The sequence below is a fragment of the Erpetoichthys calabaricus genome (assembly GCF_900747795.2).
Source record: "Erpetoichthys calabaricus chromosome 1 unlocalized genomic scaffold, fErpCal1.3 SUPER_1_unloc_22, whole genome shotgun sequence".
In the NCBI taxonomy this organism is placed as follows: domain Eukaryota; kingdom Metazoa; phylum Chordata; class Cladistia; order Polypteriformes; family Polypteridae; genus Erpetoichthys; species Erpetoichthys calabaricus.
This window is the reverse complement of record NW_026261588.1, coordinates 3,266,844-3,286,456: the sequence shown is the minus strand read 5'-3', so window position 1 is coordinate 3,286,456 and position 19,613 is coordinate 3,266,844. Positions and strand designations below refer to the sequence as shown.

The following is a 19,613-nucleotide window of genomic DNA, read 5'->3' as shown; positions in this document are numbered from 1 at the left end:
GTGTATTTACAAAGTTCTCCTTTGTCAAAAGGCTCCTATGTTATAGAAATGAGCTAAGCAAAAAAGCACGGCCATTCTTTTCATTACTAGCTTATTAGGTTCAAGAGGATAAATATGAATACTCGCTCAAGATGTGCTTCGGAAACAAAAGGCTACGGAAATGGAACTGAATAAACAAATGAAATTCAAACTCAAACGCGGCGACTTCACCTCCGAGGCAAAAGTAAAACTTTATACGACCGGGGGTGGGGGAGCGGATAAAGAAACAGATACTACAGAAAAATGTATACAAACTTTTTAAAGAGGTAAATAAAAACAGACAGCCGGGTCTCAGGTTTCCTGTGTATCAAGATATAATCTCATACATGGTGGCTCTGAGGCTAGAGATCTGCACTGACAATTGGAAGGTTGCCGGTTCGAATCCCATAAATGCCAAAAAGGGACTCTGCTCTGTTGGGCCCTTCAGGAAGGCCCTTAACCTGCAATTGCTGAGCGCTTTGAGTAGTGAGAAAAGCGCTATATAAATGCAAATAATTATTAATTATTACATCCCAGTACATCTTATTCAACAATACACTTGATACTTCTAAAAAATCATCCGGGCTTTGGGGCTACTAAGATGTATTAAAATAATTACCTTTCATTTAGAGGAATGAAAACACAGTTGCATTAAGCTCTTGGTCCCTGTTCATCCTTGGAGGCTGTCTCCAACTGGCTGTCCAAATGAGCATTTATAAAGTAAAAAAACTGACTGACTGTTCCGTACAGAAAACAAACGGTTACAGCGGTATTTTGTAAATGATTTCTGATAGCAGATGTTAAACAAACATTTTAACCGGATACGCCTGTAATGCTCCGTTGCCATCCGTGTCTTTGGAACGTCTCATCTGTTTTACAAGCGGCATTCCGCACGGTAAGGTCAGTTTTCACGTCGGACGCTCCGAGATGAGTTTAAAGGTCATATCACACACCTGCGATCTCTATGCTGTAAAACGCACCCTAAACCCCCCCCCCCCCCCCCCCCCCCCCTCCCCAAGCCTTAGAAAGCATAGCTTTGCCAAAGAGTGTTTTTAAAGCTCCTTTCCCAGAATGATTGTACGTACAAGACTTTCTAACTAACGTCTAAAAAAATCTGTGTGTGAGAAATACTTTTTATATACCCGAGGATAGCTTTTTTTTGTTTAATATGCCATTTCAAAGGGTGCTGTTGCCTATTATTTAACTGTGTGATTTTTACAAGGCTTATATCAAAATATATTTAAAAGGGGTGAAAAACGGTTTTAATACGCAATTTAAAAGGGTGCTGTTGCATACGGGTGTGTGTGTGTGATTTTACAAGGCTTATATATCAAACTATATTTAAAAGGGGATGAAAAAAGGTTTTAGACCAATTTTAAAGCATCTCTCTTTATGATAGCAAATGTTTGACAAACATTTTAACCGGATACGCTTAATGTCCGTTGCCATCCGTGTCTTTGGAATGTCTCCGCACGGTAAGGTCAATTTTCACTTTGGACGCAATCTGTTGCCTAGGAGCTGTAAATCGCTCCCCTCCTTCCCCTAACCTGTTACCTAGGAGCTGTAAAATGCACCTCCCCAACGCCTGGGATTGGAGGAGGTATGTTTTAGGCAGTCCTGCGGTGGGTTGGCACCCTGCCCAGGATTGGTTCCTGCCTTGTGCCCTGTGTTGGCTGGGATTGGCTCCAGCAGACCCCCGTGACCCTGTGTTCGGATTCAGCGGGTTGAAAAATGGATGGATGGATGGATGTTTTAGGCACAGCTGTTTACGCACAGGGGCCATCAGTTTGGATCTAACGGGTGTGCTCAGTCAGTCTCTGTACAGACAGAGAGCCGGCAACTCCTATTTCGAAAGTCTCCGCATGTGCCGGCGTGTACGCTTGGAGCTTCGACCCCTGGGCCTCACGCAGAAGCAGGCAAGACCCAGAGACTCGTGCCTGCTAACAGCATGGATGGTTTCTCTATGTTTGACTTAGATCAAATAAAAAAACGGTTTACAAGTAGTAAAGCAAAGGGTAGATCTTTAAAGTCATAGATAGGTACAGGAGATCTTACCCAAAACAGTAGAGACCGGCGGCTCTGCCCCTTGAAACGCTCGTGTGTGTGTGTGTGTGTGTGTGTGTGTGTGTGTCTTCGAGAGCAGTGAGCCACCAACAGGTCTGTAACAGGCCTGGACTTGTCTTTGGGAGAAGGGGGGGGCTGCTCTTGACAGTTTCCGGGGGCATACAGGTGGATGGGGTGGGTTCAAGTAAGGGGGGACATCCATCAAATCCACCAATCAGGTGGTTAAGGGGCGGGTTCAAGGAGGGGGTAAACAGGTGGTTGGGGGTGTGGGGCAAACAGGTGTAGGGGCGGGACACATCCTTCAAATCCACCAATCAGAGTAAAGGGGCGGGACTTCCGGTCCACAGTCCAAAGGGGGCGGGGCTTGAAGGTCATAAATCATTTTGACATAAACCCCGTGCATATAACTACACACGTGAATACAACGACTACTGCACTCTGAGGGGACACACAGGAGGTTCGTTTAAATCACCACCTGAGTGACTGGAATCCCCCTGTGCCCACCCGCCTACCGCTGCTGTTCATTGGTATCTGCGGTTGACTTCACGTGGCTGAGTCCCAGATTTTAGTTCGTAGCACCCAGTCACACCGCCGGCTCCTATTCATTCCTCTCCTTGTATTCCTTTTATTGTTTCCTTCTCAAATTGCCGAACTTGAGTAGACGGCCATTCCACACGTACGCTGCTTTGATTTCTGTCTTTGTTCCTCCTTTGTCACTCCGTGGCATCCAGTACAAAGACAGTCACGGAGGTGGTGACCAGTTTACTAACATAAAGGTGGCGGTACGCATACATTGCATTCGGATCAAGTCTGAAGGACTGTGAAGGTACACAGAATCCGTGACTCCTAGCGCTACATGTTTTGTTTATTTGGTGAAAACACATAACGTTTTAAAATTTGAAATTGACAAATCATCAAGTATAATTATAATAATAATTCTTTACATTTACAGAGTGCTTTACTTACAACTCTCACTGCTTTACAAACTCTACACAAGGAGGTCCCAGGACATGAACCCATGATCTCCTTAATGTGCGTCAGCGGAGCTAACACTGCGCCACTCGCACTGGTGAACTGTACTACATAATATTGTGCTTGATAGTTTAAAATTACAAATACAGAATTTCCAAAATCAACGAATATCAACCTTAACTTAGACAGGTGGTCACAGTATCATAGACTACTAACCCCACCTCGAGTTACACAAAAACGCACTGCATTGTGGGTTGAATGTTGCTGGGCTACACAGACTGTTACATTCATGTTCTGTACTATTGTAGGAATTTATGGAGGAATTTCTGAACGCTTACAAAATGTGTGTTTCTCAGTTTGTCTCTGAGTTTCTGGTTGGACCACTGGCTGGGCAATCAGAGGTTGCTTCTGGACTGCAATTGGCCAGCGGACCGCCATCTTAATAGGCTGGGAGTGCAGTTTTGTTCTCCAGGCTACAAAAAGGACATAGCAGCTCTAGAAAAGGTCCAGAGAAGAGCAACTCGGCTGATTCAGGGCTACGGGGGATGAGTTATGAGGAAAGATTAAAAGAACTGAGCCTTTACAGTTTAAACAAAAGAAGACTAAGAGGTGACCTGATCGAAGTGTTTACAATTATGAAGGGAATTAGTCCAGTGGATCAAGACGGTGACTTTAAAATGAGTTCATCAAGAACACAGGGACACAGTTGGAAACTTGTTAAGGGTCAAATTCACACAAACATTAGGAAGTTGTTTTTCACACAGACAACCACAGAGACATGGAATAAGTAACCAAGTAGTGTGGTGGACAGGAGGACCTTAGGAACCTTCAGAACTCGACTTGATGTTATCTTAGAAAAATTCAGCAGTTAGGACTGACAAGCTTTGTTAAGCTGAATGGCCTGTTCTCGTCTGGATTGTTCTGATGTTCCTGTGCTGTGTGATGTCCTGCCAAAGCTGCAGCAGGTTGTCTGTGTGGAATCTTCAACTGTATGGAGTGACATAAATGTTTGAGTAGCCGGTTGTGTGATAATCACATTCCCTCATTTCATTTTTTTCTCCATTAGTGCTTGACATGAGTGCTTCATCAATACTGTGAAGTTCTCATGAGCCGGACGTGGAAACTGAATCTGTTTATAGCAAGACACGTGTTCATGACGTTCATGGCACATATTCACCTTTTCAGATCTTCTTCTATAGCTATTCTCATTTTTATATGGGGTCACTATTTCTGACTAGACTTCTCCAATGGAGGTTTCGCTGTGATTTTTTATGACCAGCGCTTTATTGTAACATGCTATCTGTCGAGCCGTGCTGTTTAGGATTACTGCACATGCTTACAACATAGTGTAAAAAAGACGCTATATATATGCACCCAACCCAACACAGACTGGACACAGAGACACTTGTAAAACAAATAACTATTTATTTTTCTTCAGCTGGAGGGCACGTCTTCCCCGTAATCCCCCCTGCCACAACACAGTCCCAAGCACAAAAACCACACTAACACTCCTCTCTCTTCCACCACCACTCTTCCACAAGCTTTGTCCTCCACCTCCTCCCGACTCAGGGCGTTGAGTGGTGGTTGCTGGCTCCTTTTACGGCCCACCCAGAAGTTCTCCAGGTGTTTGATCACCTGTTTCCGGTTGCACTCCTGGGTGGGGCTGAAGATTAGTCCAGCTGGGCTCAGGGACCCATGCAGTGCCTCCTGGTGGCCACCCCAGATCCCAACAGGACTGTGGAGAACTCCATTTCCCATGAAGCCCTGCAAGAGACTGAGGAACTGCTCTAACCCAACCCATCCAATTGGAGGTACTGCACCGTCCAGGGCTGCTCCCCCTGAATACTCATCGAAAGGGGCGTTCCGGCCAGGCATGGGATTCAGCCATCCGCCACAACAGTTACTCCACATTTGATAACATGTCGATAGAATCACGCTGCCTGAGTTTATAACAGTGATGTGCGACATTTGTCTGGAGTTTTTGTTCATTTTATGAAGTGTTTGAAGGAGTCTTTGAACCATTGGCCTGGTGTTTGTGACCTGACATCCAGATATTCAGTTGTTTCCCAATTTGCAACATGTTTTTAAATCTGTGATTACTTGCTGTTATTCATATGATCCTTCAAATAACTGATTTATTACATGCATACACCTTTATGCTTTCAAGCTGTGCTATTAGAGGGTTTTCAAAATTGTTACAAATACAGCTATGAGGCGTGTACAAAAAAATAAAATAATAATCATAATACAAGTCTCTTCATTGCACACAGTTAGTTTCTTCCTTATTTTGTGGGGATTTCTTTCAGCTGTTAAAGTTGTCGACTCTGTGTGTGGTAGGAGACCACAGATCTGTCAGTTTGTGTTACAGTAGTACAGTTTGATAAAGCAGGATGAATCGATAAAACACCAAATGCCTTTCTTGATGCCTACCCTTCTTATCCTAATCTTACATTTAACTTTTTCAACAGACTCTTAGTGCAGACCTCCAGAGCTCCACTCCATTGAGAAGGGTGTTGCTTTATATTACACATCAGTGATGACACCCGGTTACATTATGGTGAAGGTCAGGGTTGATGGAGAATTTATATGACTCAAGTCCAGTAAACCAGGTGACAAAACACTGCAATCCATTTGGCTGTCCAGTGAACTACTCAATCGCAGACCCCTTCAGCTGGACCCATTGTCACTACCCGATCTGTGCTGCCCACCTGATCTGCACACATGCGTATTGAAAGTCTACTTCATTGCACAGTTTACGGTGCTGACCAATCTGTTTAACACAAGCGTTAATAATTTATGGAGTGTGAGATATCATATCTGAGCTGATGTGACGCACTGCACGTGTGCTTAATGAAGAAAATAAAATAAACTCCACTTTATGACACGGCCCGATCTGAACTGAGCGTACCGATCCACCACTGACACGGCTGTATTGTCAGTTCAGTTCCACATTAGTTGATCATAATGAGAATATTATGGAAATACTTTGTTGTTCTGCTGAGATTCATTGTAGGCTGTGTCTTCAGGGCTTTATTAAGCAGGTTACTTTCCTAATGTTTATTACACAACAAAGCAAATTTACACATAAGAAATGATTAAAAAATAATACAGGGATGTTGCTGGATTCAAGCCCTTAATAGATTTCTGTGGCCCATACATATCTAATTCAAATATAAACAATAATAATAAATAATAAATGTTATTTTCAAAATGAAAGAAAACTTACAGTAAGATGGAAAATAATATTTTGTATCCTTCCACTTTATTCACAGTATATTTGAAAAGTGTTCTGATTACAAAGTCTTTGATCAGATCCTCACTTTAAGGTGCTGATCATTCATTCAGATTGAGATGTCAGGGAGGCAACTGAAGATCTTGGCTGAAAGCAGTGGACTGTAAGAGAGTAATGAGAGGAGATCTGTGAGTCGCCACCACTGAGGTGGTAGGAGAAGCCATGAGATGAAATAACATTGACAAAGGAACAAATGTACCAGGAAAAGAAAAGTGAACCCAACACCAGTCCTTGAAGCACATCTGTAGAAATGTTCTGTGAAGAAGACAAGGAGTTAGACCAGGAGACACAAAAGGATCGGTCCGAGAGGGAGGACTTGAACCTGATCAAAGCAGAGACGCTTATTGCAATTTAATTAGGAGAAGAGATAAGCAGGGGGTGGTGAACCATAACAAAGGCTGATGAAAGGGCAAGGAGGATGAGGACAGAGGAGGGAGAAGCAGCTCTAAGAGCATTTGTGACTGAAAGCAGTGGAGTCTTAGCAGCGGGACCCTTGGAGAATCCACACTGAAGTAAATCTAATCGATTATAGTCAGAGAAAAATGAAGAGAGGTGTTTATGGACTATGAGTTCTAAGGTTTTGGAGAGAAATGGCAGAATGGACACAGGATGGTAAATCTCAAGGGCAGATGGGATGAGAGAGGGTTTTTGAGCATAAGGATTACACAAGACATCTTGAAATCAGTAGAGAAGATACTGGGGGTCAGTGAGGCATTGAAAAGAGAAAAGATATAGAGGATCAAGGAAGGAGAGATGGACTATAGAAAGGTGTGAAGAAATAGGGTCCAGAGCACAGGTCGGGGTCAAAAATGTCCGAGTCATTTACAGTAGTGAAGGATGAAAGAGGACAACAACACAGAGGAGACTCAGAAGATGTCATTTGGGTCTTTTGGTGAATTTGAAAGAGAAGAAAGAAGCAAAATCATCAGGAGAGAACGACAAAGGTATTGGAGCAGCAGGAGGACTTAAGAGAGACTTAAAGGTAGAGAAGAGCCTTGAACATTACTTTCAGAATATATAATTAAAACGGATCTCTTTGGATATAGCAGAGATACAGAGAAGAAAGAGAGGAGGGACCTATACTTATTCTGGATGGATGGAAGTTTCTTATTATGAACTTCATATATATATATATATATATATATATATATATATATATATATATATATATCCATCCATTTTCCAACCCGCTGAATCCGAACACAGGGTTACGGGGGTCTGCTGGAGCCAATCCCAGCCAACACAGGGCACAAGGCAGGAAACAATCCTGGGCAGGGTGCCAACCCACCGCAGTATATATATATATATACACAGTATACAGTGCATCCAGAAAGTATTGACAGCGCATCACTTTTTCCACATTTTGTTATGTTACAGCCTTATTCCAAAATGGATTAAATTCATTTTTTCCTCAGAATTCTACACACAACACCCCATAATGACAACGTGAAAAAAGTTTACTTGAGGTTTTTGCAAATTTATTAAAAATAAAAAAACTGAGAAATCCCATGTCCATAAGTATTCACAGCCTTTGCTCAATACTTTGCCGATGCCCCTTTGGCAGCAATTCCAGCCTCAAGTCTTTTTGAATACGATGCCACAAGCTTGGCACACCTATCCTTGGCCAGTTTCACCCATTCCTCTTTACAGCACCTCTCAAGCTCCATCAGGTTGGATGGGAAGCGTCGGTGCACAGCCATTTTAAGATCTCTCCAGAGATGTTCAATCGGATTGAAGTCTGGGCTCTGGCTGGGCCACTCAAGGACATTCACAGAGTTGTCCTGAAGCCACTCCTTTGATATCTTGGCTGTGTGCTTAGGGTCGTTGTCCTGCTGAAAGATGAACCGTCGCCCCAGTCTGAGGTCAAGAGCACTCTGGAGCAGGTTTTCATCCAGGATGTCTCTGTACATTGCTGCAGTCATCTTTCCCTTTATCCTGAATAGTCTCCCAGTCCCACAGCATGATGCTGCCACCACCATGCTCCACTGTAGGGATGGTATTGGCCTGGTGATGAGCGGTGCCTGGTTTCCTCCAAACGTGACGCCTGGCATTCACACCAAAGAGTTCAATCTTTGTCTCATGGTCTGAGAGTCCTTCAGGTGCCTTTTGGCAAACTCCAGGTGGGCTGCCATGTGCCTTTTACTAAGGAGTGGCTTCCGTCTGGCCACTCTACCATACAGGCCTGATTGGTGGATTGCTGCAGAGATGGTTGTCCTTCTGGGAGGTTCTCCTCTCTCCACAGAGGACCTCTGGAGCTCTGATTGAGTGACCATTGGGTTCTTGGTCACCTCCCTGACTCAGGCCCTTCTCCCCTGATCGCTCAGTTTAGATGGCCGTCCAGCTCTAGGAAGAGTCCTGGTCATTTTGAACTTCTTCCACTTACGGATGATGGAGGCCACTGTGCTCATTGGGACCTTCAAAGCAGCATAAATTTTTCTGTAACCTTTCCCAGATTTGTGCCTCGAGACAATCCTGTCTCGGAGGTCTACAGACAATTCCTTTGACTTCATGCTTGGTTTGTGCTCTGACATGAACTGTCAACTGTGGGACCTTCTATAGACAGGTGTGTGCCTTTCCAAATCATGTCCAGTCAACTGAGTTTACCACAGGTGGACTCCAATGAAGCTGCAGAAACATCTCAAGGATGATCAGGGGAAACAGGAGGCACCTGAGCTCAATTTCGAGCTTCATGGCAAAGGCTGTGAATACTTATGGACATGTGCTTTCTCAATTTTATTATTTTTAATAAATTTGCAAAAACCTCAAGTAAACTTTTTTCACGTTGTCATTATGGGGTGTTGTGTGTAGAATTCTGAGGAAAAAAATGAATTTAATTAATTTTGGAATAAGGCTGTAACATAACAAAAGGTGGAAAATGTGATGAAGCGCTGTGAATACTTTCTGGATGCACTGTATTTATTATTATTATTATTATTATTATTATTGTATCAAAAAACAAAAAAGACACCAAGATTTTTGACTAAATTTTACAAGAGCTATTTACAAGAAATCAAAAGCGAAGGAAAGGAAAGATAAATTTAAGAAAAAAAAAAACCTCAGTCCATGATTAGAAAACCAAACGGCTCTGTAGCAGCCCCAAACAAACGCAGCTCCTCCGTTGACTGTGTTGGAAGGGGATCACATAAGGCAGCCGGACACTGAGGCACCCAGCCTCTCTCCAGAGCGCAGTCTCGCTTACCTGTCACGTGATCCTATGTCGGCCGCAGGGTGACGTCATCCAACGCGACAGCCACTGTAGCCTAGCTGCCACTGTCTCGCTTTATGAAACATTACGGATGCAAGACTGTTACTGAGTGAGACAGAAGTCTGAACGAGTTCAGAAACAATCCCATCGCCACGAGGCAGACAGTAAGTGCCCTGGATTTTGGGGATGCACTTTATGGATGTGTGAGTTTTCATTCAGTCCTTTAGAATCGCCTCGCGCGACTTGAGTGAGAGGCGAGCAGCGCGTTCGTGTGCCCCCCGCCGAACTTTACTCGTTTGAATCCTCCTGTGGCGACTCGCGTAATGTTTCTGTTTATTGGTATCTGCGGTTCACTTCACGTGGCCGAGTCCCAACTTTTAAATCGTATTACCCAGTCACACCGCTGGCGCCTGTTCATTCCTCTCCGTGTGCTCCTTTTGTCGGTTCCTTCTCGAATCGCAGACGGCCATTCCACACGTACGGCGCTTTGATTTCTGCCTTTGTTTCTCTTTTGTCCCCCCGCGGTGTCCAGTTCAAAGACAGTCGCGGAGATGGTGAGCGGCCGGCCATTAAAAGAATAGCGAGGATTCAGATTTGTAAAAGTGAAAAACGAACTGGAGTCCATGACCGTTTTGGAGAATACGAGCCGAGAACAAATCTATGTCTCTATTATAAAAAATCTTGGGAGGGAAACGAGACGTGATCTTCTGGAAAGACAATTTGACGTCAGGTGAGACAAGCCAGTGAGACAACATTTAAAACAAGTTCATGGACATCTAACCTAGCCGTTGTTGGAATGTTTTTGGCAGGCACGCTTCATATACTCCCAGCAGAAAGACAGCAGATGATCCGATGGCATCTCCTTAGCGTGCGTTTAGCCCCATTCACAACACGAGCAGCGTTATACGTCCTGCGAGAAAGAGATTGAACCACACTGGGGGCCGGAAATAAAGGACAAGTATTGTTTTTACAAAAGTTTTAAAGTGAAAGGGAAAATAATGCATATGTAAATATTCCCATGAAAATAACAATCTCTTTAAATTGTATATTTGGTAAACCAAACCCAGGGGTAGGTGAGTGAAACCCCCTAGTCTTCTATACTGTATATAAAAGTGTATGTATGTGTTTGTTTGTTTGTTCCAGCATCACTTCCGAACGGCTGGAGCGATTTTCATGAAACTAGGTACACATGTTCCTCATTGGTCGACTAAAAATACCGTAGGGTGAAATCAACCCTAACCCACCCCCTTCTGGGTAGGGTGGAGAGTGATCTTGTTGTCTTGTATGCATGTTATCATCCAGTTGACACTCAGAACGACCACCAGAGGTCGAACTGGAGGTGACTGACAGCATTCTTTAGGTTTGAGCACCACCGCACCCCTTTTGCTTTTGAAATTACATAGAGTTGGCCGGTTCCGAGCGTCAACTGGATGATAACACATACAAGATCCCAAGACAAGCACATTAGTGAGTCTTTATTGTTTGTTAATTTATTTTTATTTTTAAAGATTTTTTTTTAATTATTTTTCTCAAACAATTAAAAAAAAAAAAACACTTTATTTTCCTCCAGGGCAACACTGGGTATTTCAGCTAGTATTAAGATATAGTGCGAGAAAATGGCAGTGCTGCCATGAAGTAACTCGCCTTTTAGAGTATAAACTAGGGGGCTCCGCCCCCTGCTCGCTTCGCTCGCCAACCCCTGGTCTTGGGTAACCCGAAATAGATTTGAAAGAGATTATTGTCGGCGTAACCCGAAATACATTGATGAATGTATGCGATATGTGCCTGCATTGCTTGCTGCATTTCAGACACCCGCTGTAGGCGTCTGTGTCAGTTGTGGTCTTTTGTTTTGAACCCGTGCCTGCTTTGCTTCCGCAGTTTCTGACGCGTGTTGTAGGCGTCCATGTACATTGTATTTCTTCATGCGGAGCTGTTTGGTTTTGGAGCCGAGACAGTTTTGCTTCCGCAGTTTCAGACACGCGTTGTAGGTGCCTACATCTATTGTTTTTATCCATGCGGGCTCGCTTTTGTAGCTCCGTTAGTTGAGCTGGATCGTTTTGGAGCCGTGACTCCATTAGTTATCCGTTGTCTACCGTTAGTAATATGGACAATTGCACTTACTGTTAATACGGAGCGTTTTCTGTGGTTGTACCGTTTAATAATGCATCATGTGATTCACATATGCTGTGTGGTTTGGACGTGTGAGGATGCCGTATGTTTAATACGGAGAGTTCGTGGTGCGTTGTTGCTTCATGTCCTATTCAGAAGCGCGTTTTGGACGCCTGCGCCTTTTGTACTTTCCTGCGCCTTCCGTACTATCTTTGTGGACCTGTGGGGCCTCCGTAGCCTCTTCCGTTTGACTCTGGGGTGCAGCGCAGAATCCTCTTTTTTTGTGTGGCCGTGTCGTTAGCTATGGGTGCGTTGTTGCTTCATTTCTCATTCACGTTAGTTGAGCTCTTTCGTTTTTGGGCCGTGACTCCTTCGTTCGTGGTCGATAAGACTTCGCTTGCGGTTTATGGGACGTCTCATGGTCCCATCGCCGTGTACCTGCGTCCATATCCGGTTTATTCTCGGTTAGTAATATGGATTATATGTTCTTAACTGGTAAATGTTGGCAGTCAGTATCTGTATTTACACACACGGCCTCAAACCTGCTTACCCCATGCATTGCTTGAATGGACACTTAAATGTGTGTCTTTTTTCCCATTTAACTTGTATCAAATATGACAAACTCCCATGTTTCAGTGCTGAAGTCAAACCAGTAATGTCTGTTAGTGAGTATTAGAGAAGTTAATAGAGATTTGTGGTTTGTGTTACTGCTTCACAGTTCTGTCAGAATGAATTTGAATCTCAGCCTATTTTTTAAATCTCTATGCAATTTCCATGTCTGCTCTTTTATTCTTATTTTCTTCACTTCTGTAAAGATGCTCAGGTTTAGTGGCCTGGCAAATCTAACTTGTCTTGGTGTGGTTGTGGACTTGAATGTGAGTGTAGCCTATGGTGGTCTATAGCTGGCTCCTGCCCTGTACAGGTACTCTGGTTTTCTTCCTGTACCCCAATAACTTTTATTATTTGTGTTTGTTTTGCACTGGACCACGGTACTGAGGTGGAAGTTAAGGTCCATTTGCAATACAATACAATTTATTTTTGTATAGCCCAAAATCACACAAGAAGTGCCGCAACCTGCCTCTTGACAGCCCCCCAGCCATGACTCTCTAAGAAGACCAGAAAAAACTCCCAAAAAAAAAAAAACCCTTGTAGGGAAAAAATGGAAGAAACCTCGGGATAGGCAGTTCAAAGAGAGACCCCTTTCCAGGTAGGCTGGGCGTGCAGTGGGCATCAAAAAGAAGGGAGTCAATACAATACACAGAACAAACCCTCAATACAGTATAAAAATAAACATTTTAGAAGTACGGAGCAGAATTTAACAGTAGATGATATCACATAATATGATTAGATTTATCATTTGGCTACTCATACATGTGACTTTATCATACAGACCCAACCAGGTTGTGTGGGTTGACCCCATGTGCCACTCTTAGGTGAACACCACTGTCAGGACTGGCATCCTTCTTCTGGCCAAGACCCACTTTCATTTAATTAGAATATTCATGAGGTCAATAATGAGCCACTTTTAATTACCCTGGCCCCCATTTTAGGGTTACCCATAGCAAACTGGTCCGTCAGGGTGGAGTGTTAAGAAAGACTGAGGTACACAAGGCCTCCACCGTGCCAATCTCACAATACTGGGAGGTGCTGCTGTTTAATTGGAGTTTATTAATGTGTTAAGTACTAAAATGTTTGTGATGTGTGCAGAGTGTAAACAAGATGAAGCTGATAAACTTGTTTCAAAGTTGTTGATAATGAAGTTGTTTTGAAGAACTTTTTTGTCCTGGAGCATGTCAGATTTGCTAAGCACAGTCGCTGATCTCATCACCTGACCACGTTAATTTAAACAATTGTCACATTTAGTGATTGTGTGCCGACCATTCAGCGGAGTTGTGCTCAGCCCTGTTTCTAACAGCCAATAGCATGCAGCTGATGACACCTGTGGTGTACAAAAGGGTTAACAGCTGTAGCTCTTCAGCAGCAACCTTTGCCCTTTTTATCTTATTTTATTTTTTCCCCTTTGTTATCTGAAACACAAAACGACAGAAAGAGGAGCATCCGTTATTTTTGTTAGGTTCAAATCCTGCAGTTTCTTATTCCTCTTCACTTAACTCTGTGCCTTCTACCTCAGGAGGACATTCACTGGTTGTCTGCTCTCCTGCACACACAGTCTGCCCCTAAGACTAAAAACAAAATCAAAACTGTTTAAATTTATCTTAGCGAGTCGCAGGCTAGTTGAAGTCAGACATTGGGTGCCTCACATTAGGCGGCCATCTTTACAGGGACACACTGCCAACTGCCTCCATCTCTCTATGATTATGTAAATGAAGGCTGTGACTTGAATGATGGTTTTGGATTTTGTAAGCTTGGGGCAGTTTCACATTAGACAAGGTGACCAGCGATTTTAAGTTCCTCCTTTATATGCCCCTGTTTTTTAACATAATCCTGAGGCCTAACTTGTATAAACCTTCCTTAACATTAACTATTAACAAAATTCTGGGACCCTAACAGTATTGAATGTTCAATCAAAGTAGTGAATACTGTTGACACACAACTGTGCAAGATGGCCTCCTCCTTCTTCTAGCCTGTTGGACCCTCCTTTCATTCCCAAACTCATTTTACATCTAATGTGACATGAACAGTGATGAGTTACTGTGTGATTGCTATGGACTGTCTGACATAACATCAGCTTTAACTAACAGGATGTTATAAAAATCAAATGTCTTTAGATCTGAATAACGCAGTTTTAATGGAATTGATTTCTGTTTTTTTTTTCACAGAGAGAGAAAACTCTGCCATTTACTGTAACGTTTAAATGGATGTGAAAGAGGAGACGTGTGAGGCTGACATGAATGTCATAAAATTAAGGATCATAAATGTTAAGGAGGAGGACTGTGAGTGGGAGTGTGACCACCCTAAACAGGAGAGTCTGGACATCAAGGTAGAGGACAGTGAACTGTGGTCAGTGAGTATTAAAGAGGAGTGTGTCAGCACTGAGATACACAACTGTACGAGTATGGAGAGTGTCAAGGAAGATGACCTTCATTATGAACATCAAGATATAGCAGTGACCGGGTTAGTCTCTTCTCATAGCAGACACTCTTCATCTCCGGAGTCTTCTATCAGTGTAAAATATGAATCATTACAGTCTGAGACACAGACGACTGAAGGAATTTCATCTCCTAGAACTGAGGAAGGTCAGACACCACCTAAGATGTCATCTAAAACAAGTAAGTGAAAAATAACAATCGGTGTACAATTTAGGGTCAGGGTTACGGGCCTGAAAGTGCTGTCTTGTGCTTTTTTTAAAGAAACTTAGACAAACGTTCAAACTAAATTAAACACAGCAGTTTCACTACAGTTTACAGGGTTAGGAGTCTGCACTTCTTCCATTATTGTTTGTAACATTATTAAAACACTCTAAGCCTGTCTTTGGTAAAACAAAGTCCTTTGGAATTCCTTTTATTTCTGTAACAATTCCTCCTAATTCTGTGGTCTGATCTTCAATTAAGCCCTAAAACAGACAAACACAGTTGTCTTAAACTAATAACAAACAATGAGACCCTTGTCATTCCTGAGTACATTATTTAAACATGGGAACAGTCCAGTTTGTGACCCCCTGTCTTTAGAAACGTTCTGATTCTCCTTTAGCTGCAATGACCTTCACCAAACATTTCCTGAAGCTGCTCCTCAGGGTTCAATTTCTTGTCTATTCATCGTCTTGAAAGTTTTCAGTTTCTTGATGACTCAGGGATTCCTTCAATGATCAGGTGACTTCAGGTAAAGCTAAGAAATCCTAAGCTCTTCATTCTGATTGGCTGGTCCGGAACACCAGCTTTCATGGCATCCTCTCCTGGTCCTGCAGAAGCAAAACTATGATTCCACCATGAGGTGACAGCAATGGTGTGCAGTGATCTTTTACCTCCAAACCACCATGAAATGAGGACACACACATGGTGAGATGGGGATTCAGACATTCAAAAGACCCACACACCAGACCAGGGGTGACATTTCTAAAACTTTGCATAGAGTTGAGCGTGAAAATATGCACACAAAAAAAAAACAAAAAACAAACAGGAAAATCTGTACGCCCAGAAAAAAAATCTGATTTCTAAACCAGTTTTATGCACATTACTACAGAATTTTTAAATATGTATATGTGAAAACTCCTTTTCACATATGGAGCCTGCTAATCCATCTCCTGCAAGTGCAGTCAGGATGCTGCAGAACTTCATTAGCTGGTAGAGTCTCCTCCCTCCTGACACTTTGAGACCCCATCACCTCCATTCAAGAATATCTGGCTTTGCTCTTCATCTGAGAGTGAAAGGTCATACATGTAGTTACAGCGCCTCTCCTCTGTGCTCTGGGGATCAGGAAAGGTGTAGGGCAGTACTGTCTGTGCAGGAAGCCACTGTCACATGTAATGACTAGGGAATCCATTCCCGGGAATCCTGGACTCCCGGGGATGACACAGTGCACGGGCATCTCACATGTGAACGGTTTTAGAACAACCGACACTTATTTTTAATAAAACTACTGCAATATGTTGACACAAATAAAAGACTAAACTTATCTACAAGCAGTTCATGCTGTCATAGAAGTACATGTATCTTTAGTTGCGGTAATAAGAGTGTAGAAAGCACAATGTCCTCGCAGGTGGTAGTGCTGCTGCTTTGCAGTAAGGAGACTGTGGAAGATTGTGGGTTCGCTTCCCGGTTCCTCTCTGTGTGGATAGCGCTTTGAGTACTGAGAAAAGCGCTATATAAATGTAACTAATTATTATAATTATTATTATTAAAGTGTCCAGCGTGCGGTCGTCCAGGCAAGAGTGCACCTTCGTGCAGAAGTACGCCAGCCGCTGAGAAATCACGCTCTGCCTCCACTGAAGTAGGCGGCACAGTCATCTGATACTGATACAATTATTCTAAACAATGACTGCGCTTGATGTTGCTCTGAAGCACCGCCGTTTCAGCTTTTACTGATGCATCCAGTTTCTTATCATCATTCTGTGATGGCAAGTTTCTTGGCACAGATAATGCGGATGCAACAGACTGACGCATTGCAATTTCAAGTTGCTGTTCAAAACTGTTGGCTGATGAAGTGCAAGCTGCAGCAATGGTGCCACCTTAATTATTTTCAGCTATAACTCTGTTATTTCTTGATCGATTTTTACACTTTTACACACTATATATGTGAGCTTGGCCGTTCCCGTTCATCCGGGAATTCCAGCAGTTTCATTCCCAGGAATGCGGGAATGGGAAACGTCCGGGAATACCGGAATCCCTATTAATGACATGATTGCTGTTACAATGAATAGGTCAGGTCATATGAAACACTGAGGGTTCAGCAAGTTACTTCACCATGTAAAGCAACATCAAGTCTGTCAAAGCATCAAAAAACATCATGTCTGTCAAAAATTGTCTCAGAATAAATGAGTTTGAGTGAGGCCATGGAGACATCACATTTGTTAGCCACATCTTGGATGAGTTGTGTATTACTGGAATGTCACTTCTTATGGTTAACAAAAGCAGCTTCAATCTTGCTAGGTGCCCTTTGTGCAATATGAGTGCAGTAAAGTGTTCAGTTGTGTTAGGAGAGCTGGACACCGCTGCAGATTGGCTTTTTGTGTTGGCAAAAACATGTCATGTGTTATACGAAAACAAGATGTAGTGCATCAGCAGTCAGTTAATGGCTTCCAGCACAGCAGGCATAATGGAGTGAAGCTTGGCTGAGATTCTGTTGAGCTGATGGCCAGCTCCCTGAGAAGTGAAAACACCTAAAATGCAGTCTGTACATCATAGTCATCATTTTTGTGGTGTCATGTTTGTCACTTCAACACACCTTATAAGAACAGTTCGGTGAAATGAATTATTATGCTTCCGAGTCGTCATTTAGCCGGATTGGCTGGATTTTATTACTTGATCAAGGGTGAGAAGAAACATCAACTAGCAGATATAAAGCGATGACAAAGTAGAATTTCTTCAGTGAAAATACATATCATTGGCTCTCTTAATTGGAACTAAAATACAGTCTGTACATCGTAGCTCTAATTTCTGAGGTGTCATGTTTGTCACATCAACGCTCATTATAATAACGGCTTGGTGAATTGAATTATTCTCACGAGTCGTCATTTAGCTGGTTTGGCTGCCTTTTCCTCCTTGATCAAGGATGTCGTCATTTCCCAGTTTCTCTGAAATGTCGTGTATTTATGAGTCAGAGTTACTGTAAATGTTTGTTCCCCTGTCAAATTTCTTAATGTTTGTATGGGAAGTTGCATACACACGTTTCAAGTCCAATTTTATGTGTATGCAAGCTTTATAAAGGAAACCTCAGGCCCTTCACTAGTCTACGTATAGAGAGCTCTCACTCCAGGCAGTCTGACTTCAAACTCAACAGGAGGCTTTGACATGCACAGGCCCAAAATGGATTACCAAAAGTTCTTATCAAATGTCAGTGAACCTCTGAAGGACCACCAATATAAAGGCTGGGGGTGGTCTTTCAGGAGTGACATTAATGCGGCCACGTCTCTTAGGGTCTCACTCACAAAACACAAAGATATTTGGATCTATACATATTAATAAAAGGCAAAGCTCTCACTGACTGACTGACTCACTCACTCACTCATCACTAATTCTCGAACTTCCCGTGTAGGTGGAAGGCTGAAATTTGGCAGGCTCATTCCTTACAGCTTACTTACAAAAGTTAGGCAGGTTTCATTTTGAAATTCTACACGTAATGGTCATAACTGGAACCTGTTTTTTGTCCATATACTCTAATGGAGGAGGCGGAGTCACGTATCGCGTCATCACGCCTCCTACGTAATCACGTGAACTAAAAACAAGGAAGAGATTTACAGCACGAGTCAAACGCGGGAACGAAGGTAAATGACGTTAATTTTTGAGTGTCTTTTAATACTGTGTAAGGATACATATTAACACGTGCAGTTAAACGTGTGCATTTACGGGGTGATTTCTCAGGCTTAAAAGCTCGCCTTTTATTAAAAAGGTAAATGCAAACTCTTTTCATTCTGAAGGGCACAAACCACGTTAGATTTCAGACGTTAAACGCGCAAAAATGTCGGTACACCAGATAAATAAGCGCAACATATTATCAGTTGTATTGTATGCTTACAATACATATAGAAATGTGTTAATCGTTAACTAATACTATGGGATGGTGTTTTTCGACTCGCGCCTTGATTTAAACGATTGCATTTCTTGGTGGGTTTGCGTAGCTTATTGTCAATATCTTTACACCTCTTTTTAAGACTTAATTTAAAAAGGTTTTCTTTTCTTCTTAATTAAAATTTAAAAGCAATACTTCACCGCTGCAAAGCCCCTCTAGCGCTGACGTCCGAGGTTCGATTACCGTAAGCGAGTGCAGTGAGTGTGTACGCCTGATGAACCAAGAATAAGGGGGAAAGACGTGTCGCGTACTCTTTGCATTATTTGACAGTAAACTATTTTCAATCATTCTATGATCTGCTTCTCACAACTGAAGGCACCGTGGGTGATGTTACCTCACTTGCTGGCCAACCATAAGCGTTACCTGGTAGGTAACCAGCCACTCACTTCACTCCCTTACGAGAATCGAACCTCGGACGTCAGCGCTACAGGCGAAGCCCCTAAAATTGCGCCACGGAGTGTGGTTCGTTTATTTGACAGCATGTAGATCGGGGTAATTGCATTCACGGCATTCGTAGTCTGATTCACAATCTGATTGTATGGGTGGTTACCTACCAGGTAACACTTATAGTTGGCCAGCAAGTCAGCTCGAAGTGATCACTCGAGTGAAGGCAGCTTCACAAAAAAACAGATCCTTAACAAACTGTTATTAGTATATTTTCCCTCAATTTAAAAAGGTTTTCTTTTCTTCTTAATAAAAATTTAAAAGTGGTACTTCGCCGGTGCGAAGCGCGTGGATTTGACTGACTGACACATACAGACATATTCA

General features: G+C 42.8%; 1 protein-coding gene across 2 annotated transcripts in view; it reads left to right on the top strand.

Moving 5' to 3' along the window:
• Positions 1-9,585: 9,585 nt before the first annotated feature.
• LOC114669349 (zinc finger protein OZF-like) overlaps positions 9,586-19,613 on the top strand; it is a 106,622-nt gene continuing 96,594 nt past the window's right edge. The window contains exons 1-2 of one of the 2 annotated variants that reach the window (XM_051921732.1): positions 9,586-9,715; positions 14,443-14,890. In XM_051921732.1, coding sequence (XP_051777692.1) covers positions 14,476-14,890 — 415 coding nt within the window. In that variant the 5' untranslated portion in view covers positions 9,586-9,715; positions 14,443-14,475. The remainder of the gene's footprint in view (positions 9,716-14,442; positions 14,891-19,613) is intronic. The other variant, XR_007933956.1, reaches the window with a different exon arrangement.